Source organism: Zootoca vivipara, chromosome 13 (genome assembly GCF_963506605.1).
Source record: "Zootoca vivipara chromosome 13, rZooViv1.1, whole genome shotgun sequence".
NCBI classification, from domain to species: domain Eukaryota; kingdom Metazoa; phylum Chordata; class Lepidosauria; order Squamata; family Lacertidae; genus Zootoca; species Zootoca vivipara.
This window is the reverse complement of record NC_083288.1, coordinates 10,570,009-10,596,484: the sequence shown is the minus strand read 5'-3', so window position 1 is coordinate 10,596,484 and position 26,476 is coordinate 10,570,009. Positions and strand designations below refer to the sequence as shown.

Genomic DNA, 26,476 nt, shown 5'->3' with positions numbered 1-26,476 from the left:
ACCCTAGGTAAAAAAAAGGGCAAAGGACCCCTGGACGGTTAAGTCCAGCCAAAGGCGACCGTAACAGCCCAGAAATCCTGGATCAGATTTATCAAAATGTTTGTGCACAGACAGCTTTCCAGGTCATGTGGCCAGCATGACTAAGCCGCTTCCGGCACAAAGGAACACCGTGATGGAAATCAGAGCGCATGGAAACACCATTTACCTTCCCGCTGCAGCAGTACCTATTTATCTACTTGAACTGGCATGCTTTCAAACTGCTAGGTTGGCAGGAGCTGGGACAGAGCAACGGGAGCTCACCCTGTTGTGGGGATTAGAACCGCTGACCCTCTGATCGGCAAGCCTAAGAGGCTTGGTGCTTTAGACCACAGGGCCACCTTGGAAGCTGCAGGAGTGCTCTATGATTACTGCATGGGACTGAAAGCCTTTCATCCTCCGACATGAAGCAGCCTTCGAGGTGAGCACCAACATTCCATGCCTTACCTGGTGGCTCTGTCAAGTGGATCTGCATGACTGTGATCAGGCTGGCATCCAGGTAATCTGTCTCTGGCTCCTTAGTATAGAGAATCTCCACCGGGTACGTCCTGCCTGGGATGGTAAAGATGGGGGCCTCGTAGAAGTACTGGGAGAACTTAACCGCGTCCAAGGTGGCCGACGTCACTATCAACTTCATGTCTTGCCTCTTCTGAACCGTCTGCAGGAGAGAAGTTGGCACAGCATGTTCAGTAGAGGGGAAAAGGTACACAGCAACACAAGCCATGAGGGGGCAACAGCCCTGGCTGGCAGCCAAACTAATCCAAGGACCAATCAAGAGCTAGGGCCCAGGACAGACAGGCTTTTGTCTTATTTTCTGAGCACAGGGTTACACAGTGGAGAATCCTTATCCTTGTTAATAAAGCCTTTCATCATTGGGAAATCTATATATATATAAATGTAAAAATCGTGAAAGTGTGGGCTCCACTTTTCTCCGTAACCGCTTGACCGATCGTCCTGAAATTTTCACACAATGATCCAGCCCACTCCCCGAGTGTTCCTAGGAAGAAAAAAAAACCTCAGAACTCACACCTGCGCAGGTACAGACCTCTTTTTCAACAAAGTAAAACAGCGCCCTCAAGTGCATTTCCTCCCACAGTACACCCCCTCCCTTCCTGTGAAATCTACACCACACCCACAAACCCCGCCTCCACCACAAGATCCACCACTCACATCCATCCATCCGGCAGAGGTATTGAAGACCGCAGCAGAACTGAAAACAGGCCTTTTGCAGCAACAAGGCCCAACATTGCCAAGTGGTGGTAGGGGCCTGCCTGGGGGGGGATGGGGGCCCGAATAGAGGGCAGGGATAGATAAAGGGTCACAACAGGGTGGGGGGAGACACAGGGATGAAATCTGCCCTCTCCACAGTATGTCGCCTCGGCTTAGGGGGACTATAAGGCTCAGGGGGATCTGAAGGGGGGGGCTATTACCCTCCGTCTCACAGACTAACGCACAGCAACGCGTGCTGGGCCAGCTAGTGATATAAAATTAAATGAAAAAAGTTCGAAAAACTTTTGTTAAAAAACCAGAAGATTTTTTATTAGGAATTATAGGTACCGAGACTCCAAAGGACCAGAGGAAATTGCTCATGTATGCTACAACGGCTGCCAGGATGTTACTAGCCTAGAGATGGAAGGAAGAAACAACCCTGACCAGAAAAGAATGGCAAACCAAGTTGATGGACTATGCCGAAATGGCAAAACTAACTAGGAAGCTCGGGAATTAAGAAGACAAGAAATTTAAAGAATGGGAAATACAAAATCATTGTAAACAGGTCAACACATTACCAGGATTTTAAATACACTTGTAATGTAACAGAATGTATAGATAACTTAGGAAGATGAAAAATTGGAGAAGTATTGATACGCAGTTGAAAATAGAACTAAAAGGACCCATGGAAGAGATGGGGGGAAGTCAGGAGATTCAGAGTAATCTCGATATTTGGATTTCGTATTGTGTTTCGTTGTATGTTTTTATTTTTGAAAATCAAATTGAAAATATTATAAAAATAAAATAAATCCTTTCGTCAATTGCTCTTTTCTAATTCATTGTTTTTGGGGGGGTGGGGAGGAGAGAGAGGTTTGAAAGAGTGGACACCTTTTTCAGGAGACCAAACAGCACATCGGTGTGTATGGTGCGCTCGTGGGCTTCATCCAACATGATGATGGCATACTGCGTCAGATCCGGGTCGATCAGGCACTCTCGCAGCAACATCCCGTCCGTCATATACTTGATCACCGTCTCGGGACTGGTACAGTCCTCAAACCGGATGGTGTAGCCAACCTGCCAGGGAGAGTGGAGCAAAACGATTACATCTTGACTGCTCGGCTGCAAGAAACAACTGCAAATTTCAAGGTGTACGGCAATGCTGGGAACCTCTGGCCTGTGGAATAGATCTGCATTTCCCAAATGGTCTCTTGCCCATTCCATTGTGTTGGCCCTGAGCACAACCTCACATGGCCTTTCCACTACTCCTGCCAGCTTGAGGAAAGTAATCAGCGCAGCTGCCACCATGGAATTGTATGATCTGCCACTTCTGGCACATTGCAGGGTCAACCCGCAAAGCACAGCCCATCTTACCTCCTGTCCCAGGCAGCAGCCAAACTCCTCCGATACCCGCTTGGCCACGGACATGGCAGCCACTCGGCGAGGCTGGGTGCAGCCAATCTTCCCGCGGGTGGTGTAGCCAGCCTCAGCGAGGTACTGCGTGATTTGCGTGGTTTTCCCGGAGCCAGTCTCCCCGATGACTATCAGAATCTGGTTATCGTGAACAGCCTAGAACAGAGAAGCCATTGGATGCTCAGGTACCTTCAGTGTTCAAAGGTACTCAAATCTCTTCCACCTGCTATTCCTGTCCGTTGGCCTCCGTTAACATTACATCCAATAGGGAAGTGTGCTGCTCTTTGTCTGCATGAATTGGTTTTTCTTTTTAAAACAAGCTGCAAGTTCTCACGCTACAGAAAGGGGCTTAAAAATCTGCATGGATGCAATAGCACGGCAGGTGGAAAAATGGTTTCCTCGAACAGAAATTCTTGCAGGTACCACAGAACCCGATAAATCCAAATTCCAGAGCTTTCTGCTGAAGTGTACGGTTCTTAGTGTTATTCAAGAAAGAACCCAAATGGAAAAAGATGCTCAAACAAAATAACGCATGGGCGGAGTTTCCAGTGTTTAGCCCTGTTTAGGGAGGCTTTTAATGTTTAATAGATTATTTTATCTCATTTTTCTGTTTTAAGCCGTCTAGAGTGGCTGGGGAAACCCAGCCAGATGGGCGGGGTATAAATAATTTATTTTAAAAAAATTAAAAAGTGACTGAACAGGCACCCCCTCCACACACAATTGCTTTGCATCCTGCCTCTATATAATTAATTCTATCTGGTGTTCTCGAAGTTCCTTACAGGGCAACATCTGGTGGCATACACCCTGCCCAGGTTTTGGACATCCAGAAGAGCAAACCTACATGCAAAGTACATATAGCACATTCACAGCCCTCTCTTTATAAAGTTGATGTTATGCTTCTACAGTTGTACCTCGGAAGACAAACAGAATCCATTCCGGAAGTCCGTTCGACTTCCAAAACATTCGGAAACCAAAGCGTGGCTTCTGATTGGCCACAGGAAGCTCCTGCAGCCAATCGGAAGCCGTGGAAGCTCTATTGGACGTTCGGGTTCCAAAGAACGTTTGCAAACTGGGACACTCACTTCCGGGTTTGTGGCGTTTAGGAGCCAAAATGTTCGACTTGCAAGGCATTCGGGATCCAGTCATACCTCGGTTTTAGTATGCCTCGGTTTGAGTATTTTCAGTTTAAGTACTCCGCGGACCTGCCTGGAACGGATTAATCCACTTTCCATTACTTTCAATGGGAAAGTTCGCTTCAGGTTAAGTACGCTTCAGTTTAAGTACTCTGCGGACCGTCTGGAATGGATTAATCCACTTTCCATTACTTTCAATGGGAAAGTTCGCTTCAGGTTAAGTATGCTTCAGGTTAAGTACAGACTTTGTGTTTGTAAACCGAGGTACCACTGTATTGGCTTCTCGGTCTGTACGACTGCATGATATATTAACCAATTTGTTTTTACTGTTTTATTCTCTGGGTTGTAAGCCACCCTGAATTTCTGATAGAAAGGCAGGGCAGGCAGCTTTAATGAATTAAACAGGAAACATTTGCTAGAGAAGGGCATTCATATATGAAGCTGCATCTCCTCCCAACAATCACAGGTTTACTGTGTTTTCCGCTTGCAGAATTTAATGGGAGAAGAATTGGCAGGAATATAGAAGCTCCTTAGGATTTTGGAAAACCTAATCTCCTGTGGAGGCCAAACCGCCTGATATCGGCATGTTGAGATGCTGGACTTGATAGCCCTTCGTTCAATTCCGGACAGCTGTATTCTTCTTCTTCTCAGTCTTACCTGGATGAGCTGATCCTTCAGCCGGTAAATTGGGAGACTTTCCCTCTGCTCAATGATTGACAGCTGAGTTTTTTTCCCGTAAGAGGCTTTATTGCCTCCGAAAGCATGTTTCTTCCACTCTGGGATGTCGTTGGGCATCATGCCGATCCCTCGCATGTTGGCAGCGATTTGTCTCCCATCCACTGGAAAGAGAGGGGGAAATGTACTGGTCCGTATGGCAACATGGAAGGAATAAGAGAGGACTGGCTAGAAAGGGGTGTGAGCACACGGGTTCAAGTAACAGGACAGAAAAACCAATAGAAGGCTGTTTAGAAGAGTCTCCCTTCCATGTTTGGCAGGCAGGGTGGATTTGATTGAAATCGAACTGATTGAAATCACGACTGAAATCGCTAGTCAGTAAGACTTTATTTAAATCATTTACTGAAAGACTCATTCTTGCTGCTTTAATCTTAATATCTACAACCAGGTGAAGGTTTCATTTTTGGAATAATAAATTTTCAGCGTTGTTTTTACAGTTATATCAAAAATTCACTGATTTGGTTATACTATTAGAAATACATAGAGAGATAGTTATGAAATTATTGTGAAGTTTAATATGTTAACTGTTTATATTTGGACAACTTTTCTGCTGTACTTTATTGGAAGGAGAAAAATAATCATTTCCTTAACAATTTAAACAATAACATTGTAGCAGATGTATCCATGTTTATTAACTGATGTGGTTAAACAATTAAAAAAAAACATAGACTGAGTTTTAAAGGGACCCCTGACCATTAGGTCCAGTCGTGACCGACTCTGGGGTTGCGCGCTCATCTCGCGTTATTGGCCAAGGGAGCCGGCGTACAGCTTCCGGGTCATGTGGCCAGCATGACTAAGCTGCTTCTGGCAAACAAGAGCAGCACATGGAAACACCGTTTACCTTCCCGCTGTAGCGGTACCTATTTATCTACTTGCACTGAGTTTTAGCACACATGAAAAACTTAAAACAAACCCTTATTTCCTGATGAATAGCCTCTGGACTATAATGTAACTTAAATAGAAAACTCTGTTTAGAAAGATTTTTCCTTCAAAAGCATTTTATTTAAAAATCCAATTTAAATTAAAAAAAAAACTGATTTTGTTTTAAAAAACTGATTTTATTTTTAGGAAAATCTTTGATTTTTATCCACCCTGGTGGAAGGCGCCCTATGCCTGCCCAGTCGGTGGAACACTGGCTGAGGGAGAGATACACGCAAAGATGTACATAGATAAGCCACTCCTTGCACGTTCTGCTCAGCACCACAATCATCTGGGGAACCCCCAGGGGAAGAAGCCCCAGAGTCAGGGGACTGCTGGTGGGACAATGATGAGTGGTCAGAAGGAAAAGAGGGAACAGACTGGGGGGAGGGAGAGGTATTGGAAGCTGAAGAAGTAACGGGGTTTAGTGAGAAGGAAGAGGCTGGGGCAGAAAGCAGTTCGGAGTCAAAGGCAGAAGCAGGGGCTGGAGAGGAAGGGGTCCAAGAGGCAGAGATGAGGCAGGCTGCCGAAGAAGCTGGGGTGTCTCCCCCTCCTGCCGTGACCAGCACCCCTCACCGCTGGTCTCCCAGGACCTGCAAAGGAATGAAGAGGGTGGAGCAAAGGGAGACAAAATGAAGGAGTCTCAGATTGCTTAGGGAGGAGGCCTTAGAGTGTGGTGGGAAGGTGGTGACCTTCAGTCCTTGCAATTGCCTCATTGGGGCAAGAGCTACAGTGATCAATAAGCCTGGGCTGTTTTGTTTCTTTGAATAAAGAGGTGACTTCATTGATGCCTTGTGAGTTATTACTGATCTGTTCCCAACCCCCACCTTGACACCCAACTCCCTGCAGTGCAGGAATCTCAACTAAAGCATCCATGACAGAGGACCATCCACCACTTAAAAACCTCCAAGGAAGGGAGTCCATTCCACTGTCAAACAGCTCTTACTGTCAGAAAGTTCTTCCTGATGTATGGAATTGTACCTGGAATTGTGTGTGTGTGTGTGTGTGTGTGTGTGTGTGTGTGTGGCGTCAGGAAAACGGCTTCCCCCCCCGTGGCCGTGTATCAGCAGAACAAAGCAATTAGAGTCCCTTACCAGTTTAAGAGTGCTTAATGATCACAGAAAAATAACAAAGCAGCCATTCTCAGAGTGTGAAGGTGCTCACAATTAAGTTTTCCTCCTACTTCCCCCCAAGTCACCCCATCACTTCCCCTTCTTGCAACCTGATCTCGCAACCACTGAGCCTTCTGCATACCAACCTTATCAGTTCTCCTTGCCCTTGGAGAGAGAGGCTGGACACTTTCCAGTGCAGGGGAGTCAGTTATCTCTCTCTCTTCCTGTTCTGCTTCTCCTAGTTGTTTACCACTCAGCTCTGCCCAGCTGCTGCTTTCTGAACTATGTCCCTCTGCAAACCAAGTCTCTAAATCTATACTGCTCCACTGTTTCTGGGCAGCTTCAGAATCCTGATCAGGAGCAGGAAGAGGGGGAGGTTCTCACCAATTCCTCATCAGAGCTGCAATCCTCAGTCTGGTCTCTGGACCGAAAGGGTGTGTGTGAGTGTGTGTGTGTGTGTGTGTGTGTGTGTGAGAGAGAGAGAGAGAGAGAGAGAGAGAAGAAACTGGGCCTTTTTTGGATATGAGCAACTTCCCAGTCCTCCTATGGAATGTCCCCAATACAACCACCCACACCCACTGTTTCTGACCATATTGATGTTTTCATCACCATCCACCTCATTACAGCAACATTGTACTCCACAGCTGCTTAGAGGGGGAAAGAAGTTGGCAATCAAGGCCAGCCAGAATTTCTGGATCTCTGCGTCTCCTAAATTGCCTGCTGCATCCCGATTTACAGTACATGCTACAGCGGGTTCCCACAGTGATGTCTAAACAGAAGTACATTTTACAACCAAAAAGACATCAGGAGGAAGATTCAGTTACCGTCTGGAAGGGGATCCACCCAGTGCTTGTTTAGTCCCATGGGGATGGAGTCCATCTCTGCCTCCCTCTGGGCTTGCTTCAGCTCTCGCCTCTCTTTCGCAAGCGCACTCTGCATCATGGCAGCTTGAGACAGGGAGCCATCAGGGTTCTGGAGCAATACAGGAAAACGCCCCATTCCATTATTTGCTGCAGAGCTAAGTTTGTCCAAGGAGTCCCTGCTGAGCTTCCCTCATCTCGGTAGCCATCCCAACAAATTACACCCCCCAAATCAAGTATCAGCACACACAAGCTATCCCTCCCCACTGCTGGCAATTATGGAAGGGCCCGGGATCTGGATCTCGTCACCTTCACAATTTTGATGGGGCTCATGTCCATGCTCTGCTTCGTGTGCCCTCGCAGGAACGGCGGCTCCTCCTCTACCAGTTCAATTTCCAGGTCCTCGTCTGGAAGAGAGAACCAAGCTCAGTCCCAGGCACATTTTAACAAGGTTCCCTGCTCTCATCAACAAGCCCCAACCTTGTTCTTTACCAGCTAAGCTAGGGGGTGGCACCTGGGATAGCTCAGTGGGTACAGCCCCGCATTGGGCAAAAGATTTTGGCAGGGCAGGAGGGGTTTGACTAGATGACCCTCATGACCCCTTCCAACTTGACAATTCTATGATTATCTAGCAGCCTCTAGGCTAATCTTGCCTCTGCTAAGAGAGCAGACTGGTCCCTGTACTGGTAAACCTTTGTCCTCCAATAAAGCACGATCCTGGCCTCTGGAGGACACAGAAATACAATGGAAAGAGACTCTCCCTTGAGTACTACCTTGCAGATGTTCTCAGCCAGGAGAAGGTAAGCTGTGGCCCTCCAGATGTTGGAAGACTAACTCTCATCAGTCCCAGTCAGCAGGGCCAAAAGTCAGAGATGATGAGAGCTGTACTCCAGCAACATCTGGATGGGTGTGGATGTCAGTCATGTTTCTAGGCAGTGTGGAAGACAGGGAAGCAGTTAATTAGTCTTGATAGTGGAAGTACAGTGGTACCTTGGTACTCTAACAGCTTGGCTCCTGAACAAATTGGCTCCCAAACGCCGCAAACCCGGAAGTAAGTGTTCTGGTTTGCAATCGTTTTTCAGAAGCCGAACGTCCGTGGCTTCCAACTGAGTGCAGGAAGCTCCTGCAGCCAATCGGAAGCCGCGCCTTGGTTTTTGAACCGTTTTGGGAGTCGAACGGACTCCTGGAACAGATTAAGTTCGAGAACCAAGGTACCACTGTACCTCAAATCCACCATTCTCCAGTTCAGAGCGGGACGCGAGCAAAATGAATTGCTAGATGAGGAACAAGCACAGTGGTGAATCAAGTCTAGACCATCACAGAGTGCAACTTTCATTACCTTCCTCATCGTCAACCTTCGGCAGGATCCCCGTTTCCTCGTCGAAGTCAGGGAACTCCTCCTTGGAAAGCACGTTGGCAGCAATCATCTGAAAGGGGTGGGGAAGCACAAGGACACAACCTTCAGCCAAAAAGTTAAGAGGTCTGACTTGTTTCAAACAAAGGTTTCTTTAAACGACAGCCAACACCCTCTTCATGCTCGGCCAAAAGACTCAGGACTGATTTCCCGCTTGGTTGCTGTCAGTGAATTAGCCCCAAGCCAGAAATCGTTACCTGCTTGATTTCCCATTTCTCAGGGTCAGAAATGCGGGTGAGGCGTTTCCGTTCCAACGTATCGTCCTCTACCTCCGGGGCGCTGACCAAGGACAGGTGGGTTGGCCTGTCTGGGTTTCTCATGGCCGCCTCCTCGGACTCCCCGACAAGGTTCCGACGTCTGTTCGGGTTCAAATCCTCCCCTGTGTCTTGATCTACATCCTAAAGCACACATAAATCACAGATTGGCACTCCCCTCAACATAGCGATGCAAAAATTTAAAAAAGAAAATTAGTTCCATTTTGCAATTAGTGTGCAATCCTAGCATGTCGCCCATGTAGAGGCATGACTGATTATCGACAACAACAGTTCCTGTCTTGGGGTTTCCCAGTAAGCGAGAAGCACTGGCTGGTAAACAATGGCCCATTTGCATCTGTCACTGCCTCTGAGGTCAGTAGCAGGCGGCTCTTGAGATCAATGTGGTCCATGCAGGATCCACCCCCCCCTTTACGATCTTGTCCCTTTTACCCTCTTCCTTAAAACTGCTGGTGTGAATTAGGGCAAATGAGATATCCCAAGGCCAAAATAACTGCAGAGCAAGGCTGAATAGTTGAAGTCCATGATACGAACAGTGACTTGGCACTATTCCCTGATAGCAACAGCTCACCTTCTAGACAGCAAGTGTTTTTATATGACAATACATGATCCTAAGAGAGAACCCACCCCTTGGCCCAAATCAGAGATGGAATTGTTTTATTATATGGCCAAAGTAAGGAGGAGTGGAATGAGAATGGCCAGGGACTGACAAACGAGCACTGGAGGAGCAACAAGGCGAGATGAAGCAGACAGAGGAAAGAGGGGATGCTAATGTCCCATGGAAACAAGGAGCAAGACAGAGGGGAAGGGCAGAAAGGGAAGGGAAAAGAAACAGAAGCAGACGCGAGGTGGGCTTTTATGGAATGGACCCTCTCTTACCTTCATGCTGAGGCTGGTTTTAGAGCCAGTGAAGGACAGAACTTTGACTTTGACCCTCTGCCCTTTGCTCACCACGTCGGCCACGTTAGCAACACGCCCCTCGCGGCGCAGCTCTGAGATGTGGACAAGTCCTTCCCAGCGCTTCCTAAAAAGGGGAACCGGACATGGAAAGAGCCAGTGGGTATCTGCTACGTCCCAGGCAGGAGCTTTTCAAAGTTATACACTGTAAGCTCCACCCGCAGTAAAGGTATCAAGACGGATATGGTAATAACACACTTAATTGTTGGACTGGGAGGTGCACATAACCCCAAGCAAGCTTACCCAAAACAAAAATCCACGGACTTCAACGTAACTTACTTTGTATGTGCCTAAAATGCCATAGACGTGGCTTTGGTACGGTTTTTAAAAAGTGTCGCGTCACTTTCTCACTTTCTGGAACTGCACAGATCAGTGGAAGCCATGGATGCAAAAGGCGAAGCCCACCTTGTATTAAATACCTGAGTCCTTCAAGCTGGACAAAGCAGCCAAACTGCATGATGCTGGTGACTTTGCCATTGTAGATGTCCCCGATGGAAGGCTCCTCTGGTGGAGGCCGGTCCACGTGCTTATCCCGCCACCGCTCGCTGTTCTTCTCTGCAGGCTTCTCCCGCTCCTTGCGGTCCCAGCTGGGGCTTCTGCTCCTGGAGCGATACCTGGACTTCCCCTTATGCCGCTCCCTCGTCCGGGAACGAGAAGGTGACTTCCGCTTCCGCTTGTGGTCCCGGCCCCGGCTGCGGCTGCGGCTCCTCCGCCTTCTCTTGCTGTCAACAACAGAAAGTATGGGTATTCAAATCCACTCTTGATTCAGACGCTACTTCAATACAGTGGTACCTTGGTTTACGAACTTAACCCGTTCCTGAAGTCCGTTGTTAAACCAAAGCAGGCCTGGTGGGCAGGCCTGGTGGCCTACTTACCGTAGGAGGCGGTTACTAGCACATGGGCTAGTGAACACAATCCTTCCCAGAATGATAATACCACACCACTTTTTTTCCTGCCAATCTCCATTGCCAACACTCGCTCCATTTGAGTATTTTCCTTTAAGAATTCTCGTGGGACAGGTTTTCCCTCCCCAAAATATATCTTTTATAATAATAATAATTTATTATTTCTACCCCGCCCATCTGGCTGGGTTTCCCCAGCCACTCTGGGCGGCTTCCAACAGAAAAATAAAACACAGTAATCTATTAAACATTAAAAGCCTCCCTGAACAGGGCTGCCTTCAGATGTCTTCTAAAAGTCTGGTAGTTGTTTTCCTCTTTGACATCTGTTGGGAAGGCGTTCCACAGGGCAGGCGCCACCACCGAGAGGGCCCTCTGCCTAGTTCCCTGCAACTTGGCTTCTCGCAACGAGGGAACCGCCAGAAGGCCCTCGGTGCGGGACCTCAGTGTCCGGGCAGAATGATGGAGGTGGAGACGCTCCTTCAGGTATACTGGACCGAGGCCATTTAGGGCTTTAAAGGTCAGCACCAACACTTTGAATTGTGCTCGGAAACGTTTCCAGTTATCTGTCCATTTTCATCCTTATTGTAGCTTGTTTGGCCTCCATCCATGCATCCTTCATTTATTTTTATTTTTTTAGCAGTTTTGCTTTTCTTCCTTTCTGGGATGGGACATGATGGTTAGAGGGGCCAGCTGGAATTGCATTCTGATGCAGAAGACAGTTCCGGGGAGAAGAACAGGAGCTGGAAAAGGATTCTGCAGAGCAGCAGAGAAAGCAAGCAAGGAAGCACAAACTTTGGCAGACCAAGGAGAACTGTTTTTAAAGCACCACTGCAACCTCCTCCTTGGTCAGTCAAGTGGAAGACTACTGGGCATGGAAGAATTAGTGACAGCAGCAGAGTCTGGCTGGGCAACCTAATTTGGCTGATAATAGTAAAATATTGACAGGTGCCTTTTCTTCCTTTTTTACAGAAACAAAATGGCAAAATTTGGCAGCTTCTCCAGGCTGCGGCCTGTACTCCAATATTGTCCATTACGATGGTGATATTTGTGGATTTGTGATGGACTATCCTACCTGAGATAAGAGGGTTGAATTAGATCAGGGGTGGGCAGACTTCAGGCTTTTGGGATCTACTTTATTTTTTAAGTAAAATCTTGAGGTCCACCAATAAGAGGTAGGTGCAAAACAATAGCTATTTTGGGAGGGGCACTAAGAATTAAGAAAAAAAGAGGCACATGCGCCATCAATAAATTTGCAATCAGTAACAGAACCTCGTCCTTTCACCTCGTCATCCACACACACCCTTTGTCACGCTGTCCCATTCTTTTTTACCTGGCTCATTTAGAGGAGAGGAACCTTTTAGACATGGCTACTGTTACGACAACTGGGAATCAGAAACTCTTGCCGATCTACTGTGTGCTATTCTTAAGACCTACCAGTAGATCCCAACCTGCCTTCTGCCCACCTCTGAGCTAGATCACCTATGATTTTTCCAAAAAAAAACAATACACTGAAAAAGTTTCCTTTTTGAGGAGATGAAGCCCCGGAAACTTACTGGTCCTCACTGCTACGGTGCTTCTCCTGCTTGCCTGCATTTGGCATCAAAGCTTCCAGTTCCTTGAGGGCATCGGCAGCTACCTTCACATCATCTTCATCCAGCATTGTCTGTGAAGGAAAGGAGAGAACCCCCTGATCCATGTGGTGACAGCTGAGCTAGAACCGAGTTCTTCTTGGCTCCAAAGTCAAATCTTACCACACTTGGACCCCACTGTTGAATTCAGTAGGACTCGCTTTTAAGTAGGCATGGTTAGGATTCTGCTGCTGATCAGGGAAGCAAGAGCAAACAGAAAGCAAGTTCTTTCTTGGGAATGCTGTTATTTTGCTATTATTCACAACCCCCCCCCACTCCATTCCCGCACTTGGGGTGCCTGGCTCTCCTCCCTAATCTCACAAACGTCCTCCCTCCAGCCTTTATGCCTGCAACCCACACCCTTGTGTGCAAGTCCCACCCACTCACCCTGCTCCTAATGTGCCCTCTTGCCCCAGATTCCTCTGCACTCTGCTCTTCCCGTCTGCAGCTCAGAAATAAACAAAAACCCACCTACCCTGACAATGGGATTGTCTGGTCTACAGAGGGCTGGAAACAACTCCTTGTACTTTTCTTTTTCGGTTTTCGGTTTTACAGCCTCTACAGCGATAATAAGCAAAAAGAAAACACACACGACTTGAAATTTCATTTCATTTTTAACCTGTATATGTACCTCCTTTCTTTATTACTTTCTCTATTAGATTTTCATCTAAATGTTATTAACTTGGCTGTATTACTTGCACTCTGGAAAGGCGAAGGGCCATTGCTGATTTGTATTTTGAGGAGCTCTTTCTCCTGGTGACAGGCAGGTGACGGGATCCCTTCTGACAGGCCAAACACTGAGGATGGCAAGGTGTGCACTGAAACCCTGTAACTCACGGTGTGGGATTTTGGCAGCAATCCCAAGACCACTTACTAAAGGCTCACACTATGAAACTGTGAGAGAGACTGCAACTGTGCTGATCCAGAATCTGGCTTGTACCATCCCATATTGGTATCTGTTTTTAACCCACATTTTTGTTTATTTGTACACCTCTTCCAGAACTGTGCAACTATGAATGGTTGATTTCTAGCCACAACTTGCAGCTGCTAGGTCCCTTCCATCCCCATTCTGCCAAGGGGCCTGTGAGGCTTCACTTACCTTTGCTGGTGGAAGGTTTTACAGGCGGTCGCATCGTCTGTATAAGACGCAGCAGGTTGCTAATGAGGGAATCCTGAAATATAGGATTTGGGTTTAAAAAAGAAGAAGCAAAAACAGAATTAATTGGTCCTGCAATCCTTCCTCCCCCCCCCCGCCCCCACCAGCTCAACCACCAACACCACCCTCTGCACCTGCTGCCTTCAAAAGATTTTGGCACTCACTGTAAATTCAGCACCATTCTTCACCAAGGCTGTCTTGAATGCATCAAAGGTTGTATTTCTCTCTGCGAGGTTTATCACAAATTCAGCTGTAAACAATTGGAGGGTGAAGGGAAAAAGGGTTAGGCGAAAATGGCACACACTGTTTTGGAGCAGGCACGGTCCCAAATCCTAAAATATCTGCATATACATTTCCCAACTACATATTGCTTGGAAGAACCAGTGCACTCTCTAAGCAATTCACAGGATGCTATAAGCCAGGCATCCCCAAACTGCGGCCCTCCAGATGTTTTAGCCTACAACTCCCATGATTCCTAGCTAACAGGACCAGTGGTCAGGAAAGGTGGGAATTGTAGTCCAAAACATCTGGAGGGCCGAAGTTTGGGGATGCCTGCTATAAGCAGATAGCAGATTAACAAAGGATAGATGCCTACAGATAAAAACAGTCCAGATTACATTAGCAAGCCAGTCAAGAAGCGTATCCCACCCTGCCTGGGAGGGCACTCTCAGATTTAGGAACATCTCCAACAGAAGCTTGGCAACAGGTAGGGGTGTATTCGGGGTGGGGGAAACAGAATTGATTATAATGAATTTAAAAGAACTTTTTAAAAGATATTAAATGGGACCAAAGATTTTTTAAAAATTGTTTCATTGCTAGTTGAAGGAAAGGCAGAATAAAAATCAAACAAACAATAAATAAAAATGCATACATTTGTCACATGATAACTGAAGGCATTATTGTCAGTCATATGACCATAGGTGAACATTTTTATTTTTTGCAACTATTTCTGAACTGCACTCTTTCATCATATACAAACATGCTACAATTAACCACCTATCTAGGGCAGTGGGAAGTTTTCCATTGCAGGAAAATTTCCCATAAATTCACACCATTGGTAATTTGACTGAGGGGAAGAGCTAACCCTCTGCCTCTGTATGAGAGCGCTTCATATCAATGGCTACTAACCACGATGGCTATGCTCTACCTCCAACGTCAGAGGCAGTGTCTCTAAATCTTAAAAAGTATAGTATGAACACCGACAACTGGAAAACAATGGCCTGCAAGAGCTCCAATGGGAGAACAAAAGGAAGAAACATGCTAAGAGGAAGGCATGTTTGGCAAACCCTCACTGTGATCAACTCCCGCCCGGAAACCTATGTCCCCACTGTGGAAGGACGTATGGATCCAGAACTGGCCTTCACGGTCCCTTACGGGCTCACTGTTAAGACCATGTTCATGGAAGACAATCTTCCTTGGCTACGAATGATTGCCAAATAAGAAGTATAGTACAGTGGAACCTCGGTTTATGAACACCTCGGTTTACGAATTTTCGGTTTACGAATGCCGCGGACCCATCTGGAACAGATTAATTCACTTTCCATTACTTTCAGTGGGAAAGTTCGCCTCAGTTTATGAACGCTTCAGTTTATGAACAGACTTCCGGAACCAATTACACCAGGCACCCCCAAACTTCAGCCCTCCAGATGTTTTGGACTACAATTCCCATCTTCACCGACCACTGGTCCTGTTAGCTAGGGATCATGGGAGTTGTAGGCCAAAACATCTGGAGGGCCACAGTTTGGGGATGCCTGAATTACACCCATGCTTCGGGTTAAGTACGCTTCAGGTTGAGTACTCCGCAGACCCATCTGGAACGGATTAATCCACTTTCCATTACTTTCAATGGGAAAGTTCGCTTCAGTTTATGAACGCTTCAGTTTAAGTACTCCGCAGACCGTCTGCAACAAATTAATCCACTTTCCATTACTTTCAATGGGAAAGTTCGCTTCAGTTTATGAACGCTTCAGTTTATGAACAGACTTCTGGAACCAATTGTGTTCATAAACCGAGGTACCACTGTAGTCTCTAAATACCAGTTGTTGCAATTTGCAGGTGGGAAAGGAGTGCTGTTGGACTCATGTCCTGCTTGCAGGCTTTTCACAGGCATCCGGTTGGTGACTATGATGACAGGGTACTGGGCTAGATGGGATATTCTCCTGATTTAGCAAGGCTCTTCTGGCATTCTTATTTATTAATTTATTAATACCCCAGCTTCATAAACGCAGCCTCCAGAGAGAACAAGGCAGTCCAGCAAATGTAGGATTTTCATCCCAGAATTCCCTCACCTCCTTCCTTTACCGACAGACAAGACAATTATTATTATTAATAATACCCCAGCCACTCTGGATGGCTTCCAACAGAATATTAAAAACACAATAAAACATCAAACGTTAAAAACTTCCCTAAACAGGGCTGACTGTTCATATGTGTTCTGAAAGTCAGATAATTGTTTACTTCCTTGACATCCACAGGGTGGGCGCCACTACCGAGAAGGCCTAGTCCCCTGTAACCTCACTTCTCGCAAACTCACTATTTATTCAATTTATATATCACCCTTTATCCAAAGATCCCAGGGCTGTGCACAACATTAAGAACATCATTTGCACAGCCTAAACCAGTGGCTACTAACCTTTTTTTTTTTTTGCCATGCCTCACCTAAGCATCTCTAAAATCCTATGACATATAATTGTTATTATTCAAAAAGTGAACTCCTATTCATGTGGAGGAAGCCTAAAAGGTCACTAACTTGGTCTAAATAAGCTTCCAAAGAACATGGCATCCATGAAAGAGAAAAATGAAAGAACAAAAGGACAGTTGAAGTACTGAGGAAGAAATCACTAAGAAATTGTTAAATAATAATAATGTGATTAACCTCTCCATTGTCACCAGGTGACTGCCGTGTACATTCTGATTTTAATTTTTAAAATGTGTATGTCACAATATATATTTATACACTGCAAATGAGGCCTCTAGAACCGTAAGAAATGCAAAAAATTCACTGTTAATAACACATTCTCGAATTGCCCCCCCCCATAAAAATCAAACTGCCATCCTGTGAGGTGTGTGCCCCGCGTTGGGAAGCATAAAAATATAACCATAATAACAGCCCCCCCCACGTTTAACACGTCACAGATTATTTATTACTGTTATGGTTATAGATATATATTTGTTTATTTATTTGTACCCCGCCTTTTCCCCCCGACGTGGGCTCGAGGCGGCTTACAGATAAAAACAATAACAGCCAATATGACAAAATGGGCCCCTTTACACCCTCGGAGCCTACCCAGATCCTTGTCGTTGATGCCCAAGTGGTTGTCGAGCTCCGTGCAGACTTTGGAGACCAGGGACAGGTACTCGAGCTTAGCGAGCTCGTCCACCGGCTCCGCCATGGCGCCTCCGCCGCCCTGAGCCCCCAGCGCAGCCTCCAGGCGTCCGACGACGGGCACTTCCGGGGGCGCCTCTACAGCGCAAGGATCATAGAGAAAGTGGGCGGGGCGGGGATCGGGAAGAAAGAAAACAACAGCCGTCACTTCCGGTTTCCTCTTCTTACGGCGCTGCCCATAGACTTGGAAATATAGACGAGCCAGGCATCCCCAAATTTGGCCCTCCAGATGTTTTGGGACTACAATTCCCATCATCCCTAGTTAACAGGACCAGTGGTCAGGGATGATGGGAATTTTATTTCCAAAACATCTGGAGGACCGAGTTTGGGGATACCTGGAAGCCTTTCTCGAGATTGTTAACTGCTGTTGAACTGCAAACCCCATCATCCCCGGACACTGGTCCCGCTAGCTAGGGATGATGGGAGTCGTAGTCCAATCAGACCAAGGCTGATTAAAGGTTGCTTTCTAGACGGAAGTTTAGAGATGGGTGTTCTGCTCTCAGTATAATTTTTATTTATGTTCCCTCCCCCCGGGCTGTCCATAGGAATCAAGGGAGAATTGTATTTTTTTTTTAATGATTTAGCTGTGACCAGTCAGCTGGTGTCCTCCCCACCCCCCACCCCAAAAACGGACAGGCGAAGAGAGATGTTTCTGCTCCTACTTCCTTGTGATTTCTGTTTAAAATTTGTTTTGCGCTTTTGCAACGTCTGCAATTGCCATCTGCCTGACTTGGAAGTCTATGGAGGCTTAAAGCATGCGGTTTGCAAAGGGGGTCTTCTGCAAAGGGAGGGGTGTCCAAGAGGGACGATTTTGAGCCCAGACAGCCTGATGGTTTGTGTGTGTGTGTGTTGACTCGAATGTCAAATCAACCCCAGCTTCAAACCAGCATTAGGGTACCCTGCAAAGGCTATTGCACACTTCCCCTCAATCTGGTCCCGATGTGGGAGCAATAGCACCGGGCGACGTTATTGCAAGTTCATCAACTGCGACTCAGCTAGTGGTATCCCTGCTATCGATGATCTCGCAGTGCATGGTCACTTATTTTTTATTAGCAGCTGCTCGATTTACATTTTAAAATGATTGCAGGGACCTGTCGTGGCCTTTGGCTAGTGCAATAAATTTATTGATGATGATGATGATGACGACGATGATGATGAAGGAGAAGTCTTGCGGTGCAGGTGGACGGAATGCGGCTGGCTGGCCGACCCTGCAGGGCTTCTAAGTGGGAGGTGGGGAGTAATATTTCCCCTGGTCATCCGAGCGCACTCCGTTCCAAGATCTTCCCTCCCGCAGCCCTGATTGGGCGACGTCACGGCATGACGCGTGACGCTGTGCCAGACCCGGGGGCGGACGGGGGGGGGAGGGTCTGGAAAGATGGCGGAGCCGCCGAGCGTTTCTCCGGAGAGCTCCTGGACAGCCCGAGTGAGTGAGACCGGGGGAAGTAAGGGCAAGGCGAGCGGGTGGGGACTGAGGCTCAAGCCATGGGGCAGATCTACGGGACGGGGTGGGTGGGTGCGTCCCGGGAGCCTGCTCAGCTCAGAACCCGCGAGGCGCTGAAGACAGTGTCTCTGAGCATGTGAAGAATGCCCCTTCCCCACTGGGAAGCAGGCCTGGGGCATTTTCAGTGTATATAAGTAAACCACCACCACCCCCCAGGTCAGTGAACAGGGAGAAGTGGGAAGAAAGGCGCTTGCTTTGATCGCCTTTGGGGGCGGATTTCTCTTGTTACGAAACCAGCTGAAATCTGGGCTTACTTTAAACGTGGCTTAATGGAGCTGATAAACAACGCCTCCTAATTGCATTAAAAGATGCCAAGGAGACTTTAAAAAAAGCAGCAGTTGCTTCCCCCGGGATTGGCATTCTGGGCTTTCAAGACTCCTCCTGCCCCTTTGACAGCCTGAACTGACCCTCCCTCTGCGATCACGGTGATTGAGCCTTTCTCAGCTGTGGGTTCCTAGATGTTGGACTACAACTCCCATCATCCCTAACTAGTAGGGCCAGCGGTCAAGACTGATGGGTGTTGTAGTCCAACAGGCACTGGGGGGAAACCCAAAGTTGGGAAAGACTACTAGAGTAAGGAGAGAGACCCTGTTGAATGTTTGTGTTTATTTGAGCTGCTAAGTGCATAGGAAAATAGCTGGGAAAGATTATAGTGCCCATTACTCCTTTTCTGCTGCATTGCAAATGGGCCAGAATGAAAGAGGAGTGGAGAAAGCTCGGCACTGAGACCTCTGCTCCAAAAGGCCTGAAACTGAGAGGCTCCTGTTTCAGGAACGCTGCCTTAGACCACTGAGCCATCCCACCTAGTGTTGTTTACTGGCAGCAGTTCTCCAAGATCCTTTCTTAGGCACTGCTGTTGGACATTCTGGGATACTTCCCAAAGCTACACTCCCCCTCCCCAACACTCCCCCTCAGAAGGTAGGGAGGAATATGGGGGGCAGAAAGAGGATGAAAAGGTGCAAAGATATAAAGTGATGGGATTACAGAAGAGGGGGGCAAGAGTTCGGCAAAAGTTGGTATGGGACAGACTAGGGGTGGGTTGAGAGGTTCTGGATTATTTGGTATTGTCTGAAATAATATGGTCTGATCTCGGAATGTATTAAGGATTGTATGAAGAACCTGGCTGATTTATCTGGAGACTTCGATTTCAGGGAAGGGGGGGTGGGAACTTTGTTGTGTGGGTGGAAGTAAATGGGTAATAAATTTGGATGTGAATCTTATATATTTTTGGGTAAGGGAAAGAGATTAGGGATTAGATAATAATAATTTTGGAGAGAGGATGTTAAGAGAAAAGAGGTCAAAGTATAAGGAGAATGGATAATAGCAATGAAAAAGTTGAAACTTAGAAAAAAGAATGTGAAGTTAGAATGGGAAAATGCGAGAACTATTTTTAACAATAAGAACTCAAGAAGGGGAAATGAGGAAGCCTGAATCTGTTTTTGTTTTGTTTTGTTGTTGTTTTTTCTGTCTTTTTTTATTTTTATTTTTTGTGCCTTTTTCTTTTTTTTTGTATTTCTTGTTAAAATCTAATAAAAATTATATTAAAAAAAAAAAGAAGGAGGTAGGGAGGAATATTGCTTGTCTCGTATCCAGAGGCTGCAATATATAACTTTCATTTTCCTTCCTTTAGTGCTATAAAATATATGAGGGCAAAAGCAAACTTTCAGGAGGTTGGCTTCCTGCATTGTCACTTTGATCTTTCTACACAGAGAGTAATTAGGTTTGTTTAAAAAAAATTAATGGGGGCCGATGGGTTGATTTTGTTTTAGTTTTACTTGACATGAGATGACAGCGTATTTGTTGAACACCCCTCTTTGTGCACTTGGCACAGAGGTATGAGTTTTAGAGATGCTTAAGAATGCCTGTTCAGAACCAGCCACAGTTCAAGTAAGACATTGACATGTGTCTAAAGAAAAAGTTGTCTTATTTCCTCTCCCCCCCCAAACCCTTCTTGTGGCACAACAAACCAGGTTGACTCAACGTTTAGCGACAACGGGCTGGATCCTGGTAAGTGTTTGGTATCCCCATTCTCATGACTTCTTGTATTGCTTATCGTCTTACTAAATATCCGTAGCTGCTTCCCCTGCTTCTCCCTGGGCCCTTGTGTTTTAACAGGAGTATTCCCTTCCTTGGTGGATTTGTGTTTTGGCCCTACGCATTTCAACTGGGCTTTGGATCCACAAACCTTGGCTAGCCATAGTTTGTGGTTGCCACTGACTCTTCCCCTCCCCTCCTCAGACACGCACAGGATTTGGGAAGGACAAGGTCTCCCGTGTTGCCCCTTCGGAAGCGTTCAGCTGGGAACGGGAGGGTTGTGTGAATCTGTGTGCCCCTGTATATTGCACCCATATTATTAGCATGGGAGAGGGACGACGCCTCATCTTTGAGCTGGAAGCATGAAATGACAAGGGACAATTGCGAGGGAGGCAGGCAGTTATGGGGACCTAGTTTTTGTGGGCCCTTTGTGCCGTGCATACACTTACCAGAGACAGATCACACCGCTGTACTGTAGCTTAGCTCCCGGTTGCCCAATTGCAACCAGTAAATCCCTGCTTCACATAAAAGTGTGCCATCAAAGAGGGAGGACCGAACCCTTTTATCCCCCTAACTGCAAATGCAGTAGGGTGGATAGAGGGTATTAAGGAGTAAAATTATGTTGAGGATGCACTCTTGTCAGGTCTACTTTGGTGGTGTTTCTCTTTCAGCACTCTTTGTGGAAAGCAGGAGGAAAGGGAGCATTGTTTCAAGAGCAAACAGCATCGGCTCCACCAGTGCCTCTTCAGTACCCAACACAGGTACAGCCCACTGGCTTCTCTGTCAATGGAATAGTCACTCGTCTCCCAACTGTGAAGCGAACAGAGCCTCTCACCTGTACCCCTGCATTATTCCTGGCTAGCCGAGAGGCAGTGTCTTAAGTATTCCAATTGAAGGTGGTGCCATGGAAGGAGAGATATTTTAAAGGACTACCAAATGGGACGTCAGGTTCACCAACCTGCCTGCAGCTAGTTGGTAATGACTTTTGGAAACTGCACTCCTAGTTTGACATAGCCAAATTCTCAGTTAATCCCTGGCTTTTTTGGCAAGGTGTTAACGTCCCATCCCTCCTTCTCAGTGGCCCATGGAAGTGTGAAAATGCAGAGAAAAGGAAGCCCCCTAGCAGGGGTGTATTCCCTTTTTATTTCCAGAAAAGGAATCCGAGGCTGGCTTGCACTTTCACAGCCTACAAATGGCGATTCTTCCAATACGCCGTGCAGTTTTCTCGTAGCAACTTGAGCCTGATGAAATCTTGCGGTGAGGAAGCTGCTGGGCGCCCTCCCCCGCTTCCCTTAGGCCCCTTCCTGCTGCCTTGCCCCTTAGCTGACAAGGCCTGTTCTCCTGCTGCAGATGATGAAGACTCCGACTACCAGCAGGAAGCCTATAAAGAAATCTACAAAGACCGCCGCCGCCGCGCCCACACGCAGGCTGAGCAGAAGCGGCGGGATGCCATCAAGGTCAGAAAGTGGGGTGACCTACACATCCATGCTCAATGCCCCTTTCTGTCCCCCTGGCATAGCAAGTTTGCACTTCCCCTCCCCTGGAGCAGCAGAGTAAGGGAAACCAGAAATGGCGGCTGGAGGTGTGCTGACTTAACTAATCATTTTGTCGTGGGGGGGGGGGCGAGCCTTGCTTTGTAAGTTTTAACACCACTCTCCCTCTCTCCTACAGAAAGGCTACGACGATTTGCAGTCGATTGTACCTACATGCCAGCAGCAGGATTTCTCCATAGGCTCAGGGAAGTTAAGCAAGGCAATTGTGTTGCAGAAAAGTGAGTTGAAGAACTGCTTGGGTTGTGTTTGGCTTTCAATCTTCCTTCCATTTGCATTGTGCATCTTATTTCTTAACATCTTCCGTCTTATTTCCTGCCAAGCTCCCACTAGTCTTGAAACCAGTTTCATCCTCTGCCCGCTCGCTCTCCTTTTCAGATTATGAAACTCTGAATAGATGTGTCTAACTAGCACTAGTGCTTAAAGGGAGCCTAGCTTCCTTGTCATCCTCCTAGGGGGGAGAGAGACTGCAACTTTCCTGAGTTAACAGAGCAGAATAGCCCACAGGTTCTGGTTATGTTTTGAGAAGCCCCACTGTGGTTGCCTTCTAACCCGCTGATGTCTTTGCTCCTCAGCCATTGACTATATCCAGTTCTTGCACAAGGAAAAGAAGAAGCAGGAGGAAGAGGTCTCCACGCTCCGGAAAGATGTAATGGCCTTGAAAATCATGAAAATGTAAGACCCTCTGTTATGTACACATGCCATTAGACAGCATGCTTCAGTAGCAGCCGTTCCTACAATATTTATAAGGGACGGAAGTGAACTCCTTAATTGTGAGCAGTCAATTCTATCCTGTTTCTTTGGAGCTTTTAGCTTTCCCCGCTGCAACAACTGCTATAAAACATCCCCGAGTTCAAATAAGCCCTCCATGTCTTTCCAGCCCAACCCGCTTCTCCTAAGCTCACCAGCCACATTTATTCATTTCAGAAACTACGAACAGATTGTCAAAGCTCACCAGGACAATCCTAATGAAGGGAAGAACCAGGTCTCCGACCAGGTGAAGTTCAACGTTTTCCAGGGTATCATGGATTCCTTGTTCCAGTCCTTCAACGCCTCCATCTCCGTGACAAGCTTTCAGGAGCTCTCGGCATGTGTCTTCAGCTGGATAGAAGAGCACTGCAAGCCACAGGTAACTCCGCAGTTTGAGAGCATGCGGCTGGCAGTTTCGTGCAGCAAATACGTGCTTGTTTTGCTCATGCTAACCTCTTTGGAGTCCGTGCTGCCTCAGAGGCAAGCAGGTGGAAATTGAATCGATCAAGGGGTCATGAGATGGATTTCCTTAACTCCTCCTGCTGTTGCTAAGTACCACTCAGCAGCCTATGGCGTTCATCTCTTTGTACAGCTGGAACTGGGTAGATTGAACTCCTGATAGGAGAGAAATGGTTTCCTTATCTTCCACAGTACCTTAATTATGCAAATACTCCCAAGTCAGCAGGGCACTAGAGCAGGTAGCAAAGGGTTAACCCCTTCCACTAGAATGCAGGGGCAAAATCAGGGGGGAAATGGGCCTTTTGGAGAAGTATGAATAACGCTTTCAGCCTACGTGGGAGCTGCTTGTCCATCACTGGACTCAAAAAGATGAGGGCGGCTGGCCAGCCTATAGCATGCTCTGCCCCATTCTGACTCAGGAGACAACAGGTCTCTGATCTCATGGACCTCAGTGTTCCCAGCTATGGCAGCTCCCAGTCCATCTGCCTTTCCTCTCCCAGTGTCTGATAATCGGTTCATTTAGTGCCCAAGTGGTTTCAGCTGCATATTTTGAAAACTGAATAAATGCAGCTCTGAGACTCAGGACTGCCAGAGTAGCTCATACCAGCCTGGTCCCCAGCAGTGAGATGACAAAGTGCTGCGGAAGTGGTACAGTTGTGTCCCAATGGACACAACTTCCTCTTGGCTCCTAAGATGTCCCACTCCTGCTGATTTTGGCCCTGGCTTTACTGCCTGCTGTGCTGCTTGCTGAAGAATTCTGTGACCAGAACATCTCAATTCAGCACCCACATTAACATTTACCTAGGTAAACTCACAATTTAGTTTGAACAGTAAGACCTGAGTGTTTTAACTTGCACAATTTTTGGGAAGGGAGTCGAGATGTGAAGGCAGATATGTATTCATAGAAGATCTTCCCTTCCATTACTAGAAATCTCTTCCATAGTTGCTCAATGCTGATAAACTGCTCAACTTTTTCAAGTGTTCCCCCGCCCCACCTCAGATCCTCAGGATAGTGCCACATCAGGCTTTGATTACCAGCACTTTACACAGGATGATCCTGAGGAACTTGACAACTGGCTCCTCCTCCAACTGTTGTGTAGTATTTGTTTACAAAAAGATTTGTATACTGCTAACTCGTATAGAAAACGTCTAAGCTACATACAGCAAACATAAAATCAGAAGGAAGTCGCCAATCACATAAAATCCACCCAACGTAAACCCAAGGAAGTCAGTGTGGTGTAGTGGTTAAGAGCGGTAGGCTCCTAATCTGGGGAACCGGGTTCGCGTCTCCGCTCCTCCACATGCAGCTGCTGGGTGACCTTGGGCTAGTCACACTTCTCTGAAGTCTCTCAGCCTCACTCACCTCACAGAGTTTGTTGTGGGGGAGGAAGGGAAAGGAGAATGTTAGCCGCTTTGAGACTCCTTCGGGTAGTGATAAAGCGGGATATCAAATCCAAACTCTTCTTCTAAAAATAAGATGTGATGTATCTTGGCTGATCTCCATCGTGAGGGCATTCCACATTGCTGGATCAGCCATGCTAAATTTTTCATAGATACCGACAGTCCTCATTCACTTGAGAGACAGTTAACGGCATTCCTCCAGTAGGTCTCAGCGATTAAACAGGGACATAAGATGGGCGGGTTATAAACAATAAATAAATAAATAATAATAATAATATGTCTCAGGTGGTCCTTAGGGTAAGGAGCAAGACTGTGGTGTCCCCCTGTTAAGAGGTTGAGGATTCCCATGGGTCAGGAGTCTGAAAACTAAAGGTTCTGGTTTAATCCCATCCAGGCTAGTTTTCCCTGTCTTCCCAGCCCTACCAGAGTAAATACCCTTTAACCTGAACCAGCCTCTTACAAATTCCTATGGACTTTCCCCTCCTAGACCCTACGGGACATTGTGATCGGCGTCCTGCAACAACTGAAGAGCCAGCTCTACTGACCACACTTGGGCACCCCAGGAGGGGTGTGTTGTAGCCTGGCGCTCTGTAGCCAAGAGGCTATTCCTGCCAGTACTTCCTCTTCAAGCTTTTTTGGAGGGCTATTGATTGTATTGACCTCTGAAACCCTTCTCTCGGCCTCCTTATGTGAGCAGGAAAGAAATTAGCTGTCTGTTCATGAGGATCAGTCGCTGCGGTCTCGCTCTTTCAAGCCTTGGCCCTGATGTGTTCTTCATGTTGACCTAGCTTGTCTGATAAAAATCCATCTACAACGCACAGTCCTGGGGTTTGATTGTGAGCAAAGTTCCTTTCCTACAGGTACGCAAGTACCGGGACTCAAGCTCTCTTCCAGCCTTCGCTTCACCTCAAATCAGGAGCAGAGGCTCTTAAATTCTCAGTACACATAAGGCTTTGGTCTAAGTGGCATTAACTTGGTGTGGACACTTTAAAACAAAGCCACCTCTCTATTGTGTTTTTTTCAGACACCCTATTTACACACCCAGATGCCTTTGCCCAACATTTAGTTTGGGCTACTAAGGGCTGCGACCTGAACAAGTTATGCAATAAATGGGTGTGTTTTGCATACATGAGGTATTCTGCTTGCCGTGCAGAAGGGCAATAAGCCATGCTAACACTGAAGCCTTGCTCTCCAGTTCCAGCTTCTGTAATTGTTTGACCGGATCACAATACCGTTTGCCTTCAGTACCACAGAATGAGAGAGGATGGCAAGGCTTACATGGCAGGGGAAGCCTTTTCAGCCCCTCGGAGCCCCCCAGTTTCTAAAAATGCAGCAAAAGTGAGCCTAAGCCAACCCTCCTCTGCAGCTTCTGCTTTCTGTTCTGTAGCTACAAAGGAGGAGGGTCCCCTGTCCTTTTATAAGCACCACTTTCTAGATCTGCTGCTGGCTGGTGGATAAGGCCTCGCTTAGACAGACCTCACTTGTGAAAATGAAAACTATTTTTTTATATCATGACAAGCAATTCTAATAAATTTTGCTAAGTGTTTGAATGACTGGACTGTGCTTGCCTGTTTGTTTTCAGCCACACATAGACAAAGCTAAATTTCAGAAACGAGTTTCTCCAACACAACATTCCAGCCCAGAATACCTTGAG

At 46.9% G+C, this 26,476-nt stretch overlaps 2 protein-coding genes across 2 annotated transcripts in view; one reads left to right on the top strand and one right to left on the bottom strand.

The window, feature by feature from the left end:
• The window catches only part of DHX8 (DEAH-box helicase 8), a 30,527-nt gene extending 13,316 nt beyond the window's left edge, over positions 1 to 17,211 (bottom strand). Inside the window, exons 1-15 of the mRNA XM_035136404.2 lie at positions 17,029 to 17,211; positions 13,907 to 13,992; positions 13,686 to 13,758; positions 13,062 to 13,144; positions 12,512 to 12,621; positions 10,476 to 10,778; positions 9,979 to 10,123; positions 9,025 to 9,225; positions 8,753 to 8,840; positions 7,723 to 7,820; positions 7,378 to 7,525; positions 4,446 to 4,627; positions 2,617 to 2,811; positions 2,134 to 2,319; positions 484 to 694 (exon numbers count right to left, since the gene is read on the bottom strand). Coding sequence (XP_034992295.1) covers positions 484 to 694; positions 2,134 to 2,319; positions 2,617 to 2,811; positions 4,446 to 4,627; positions 7,378 to 7,525; positions 7,723 to 7,820; positions 8,753 to 8,840; positions 9,025 to 9,225; positions 9,979 to 10,123; positions 10,476 to 10,778; positions 12,512 to 12,621; positions 13,062 to 13,144; positions 13,686 to 13,758; positions 13,907 to 13,992; positions 17,029 to 17,134 — 2,215 coding nt within the window. The 5' untranslated portion in view covers positions 17,135 to 17,211. The remainder of the gene's footprint in view (positions 1 to 483; positions 695 to 2,133; positions 2,320 to 2,616; positions 2,812 to 4,445; positions 4,628 to 7,377; positions 7,526 to 7,722; positions 7,821 to 8,752; positions 8,841 to 9,024; positions 9,226 to 9,978; positions 10,124 to 10,475; positions 10,779 to 12,511; positions 12,622 to 13,061; positions 13,145 to 13,685; positions 13,759 to 13,906; positions 13,993 to 17,028) is intronic.
• A 1,267-nt stretch (positions 17,212 to 18,478) lies between these two features.
• On the top strand, positions 18,479 to 26,372 carry MLX (MAX dimerization protein MLX). The gene is made up of 8 exons (XM_035136402.2): positions 18,479 to 18,550; positions 20,599 to 20,635; positions 21,334 to 21,423; positions 22,013 to 22,119; positions 22,334 to 22,433; positions 22,788 to 22,887; positions 23,140 to 23,341; positions 25,310 to 26,372. The coding sequence occupies exons 1-8, from the start codon at positions 18,503 to 18,505 to the stop codon at positions 25,364 to 25,366; spliced, it is 741 nt and encodes a 246-aa protein (XP_034992293.1). The 5' UTR covers positions 18,479 to 18,502; the 3' UTR covers positions 25,367 to 26,372.
• Positions 26,373 to 26,476: the final 104 nt, after the last annotated feature.

Coding starts and splice junctions, on each gene's coding strand:
- MLX (XM_035136402.2), top strand. CDS start 18,503: ATGGCGGAGCCGCCGAGCGTTTCTCCGGAGAGCTCCTGGACAGCCCGA. Junction 20,636..21,333: donor CGACAACGGGCTGGATCCTG/GTAAGTGTTTGG, acceptor TTTCTCTTTCAG/CACTCTTTGTGGAAAGCAGG. Junction 22,888..23,139: donor GCCTTGAAAATCATGAAAAT/GTAAGACCCTCT, acceptor TATTCATTTCAG/AAACTACGAACAGATTGTCA.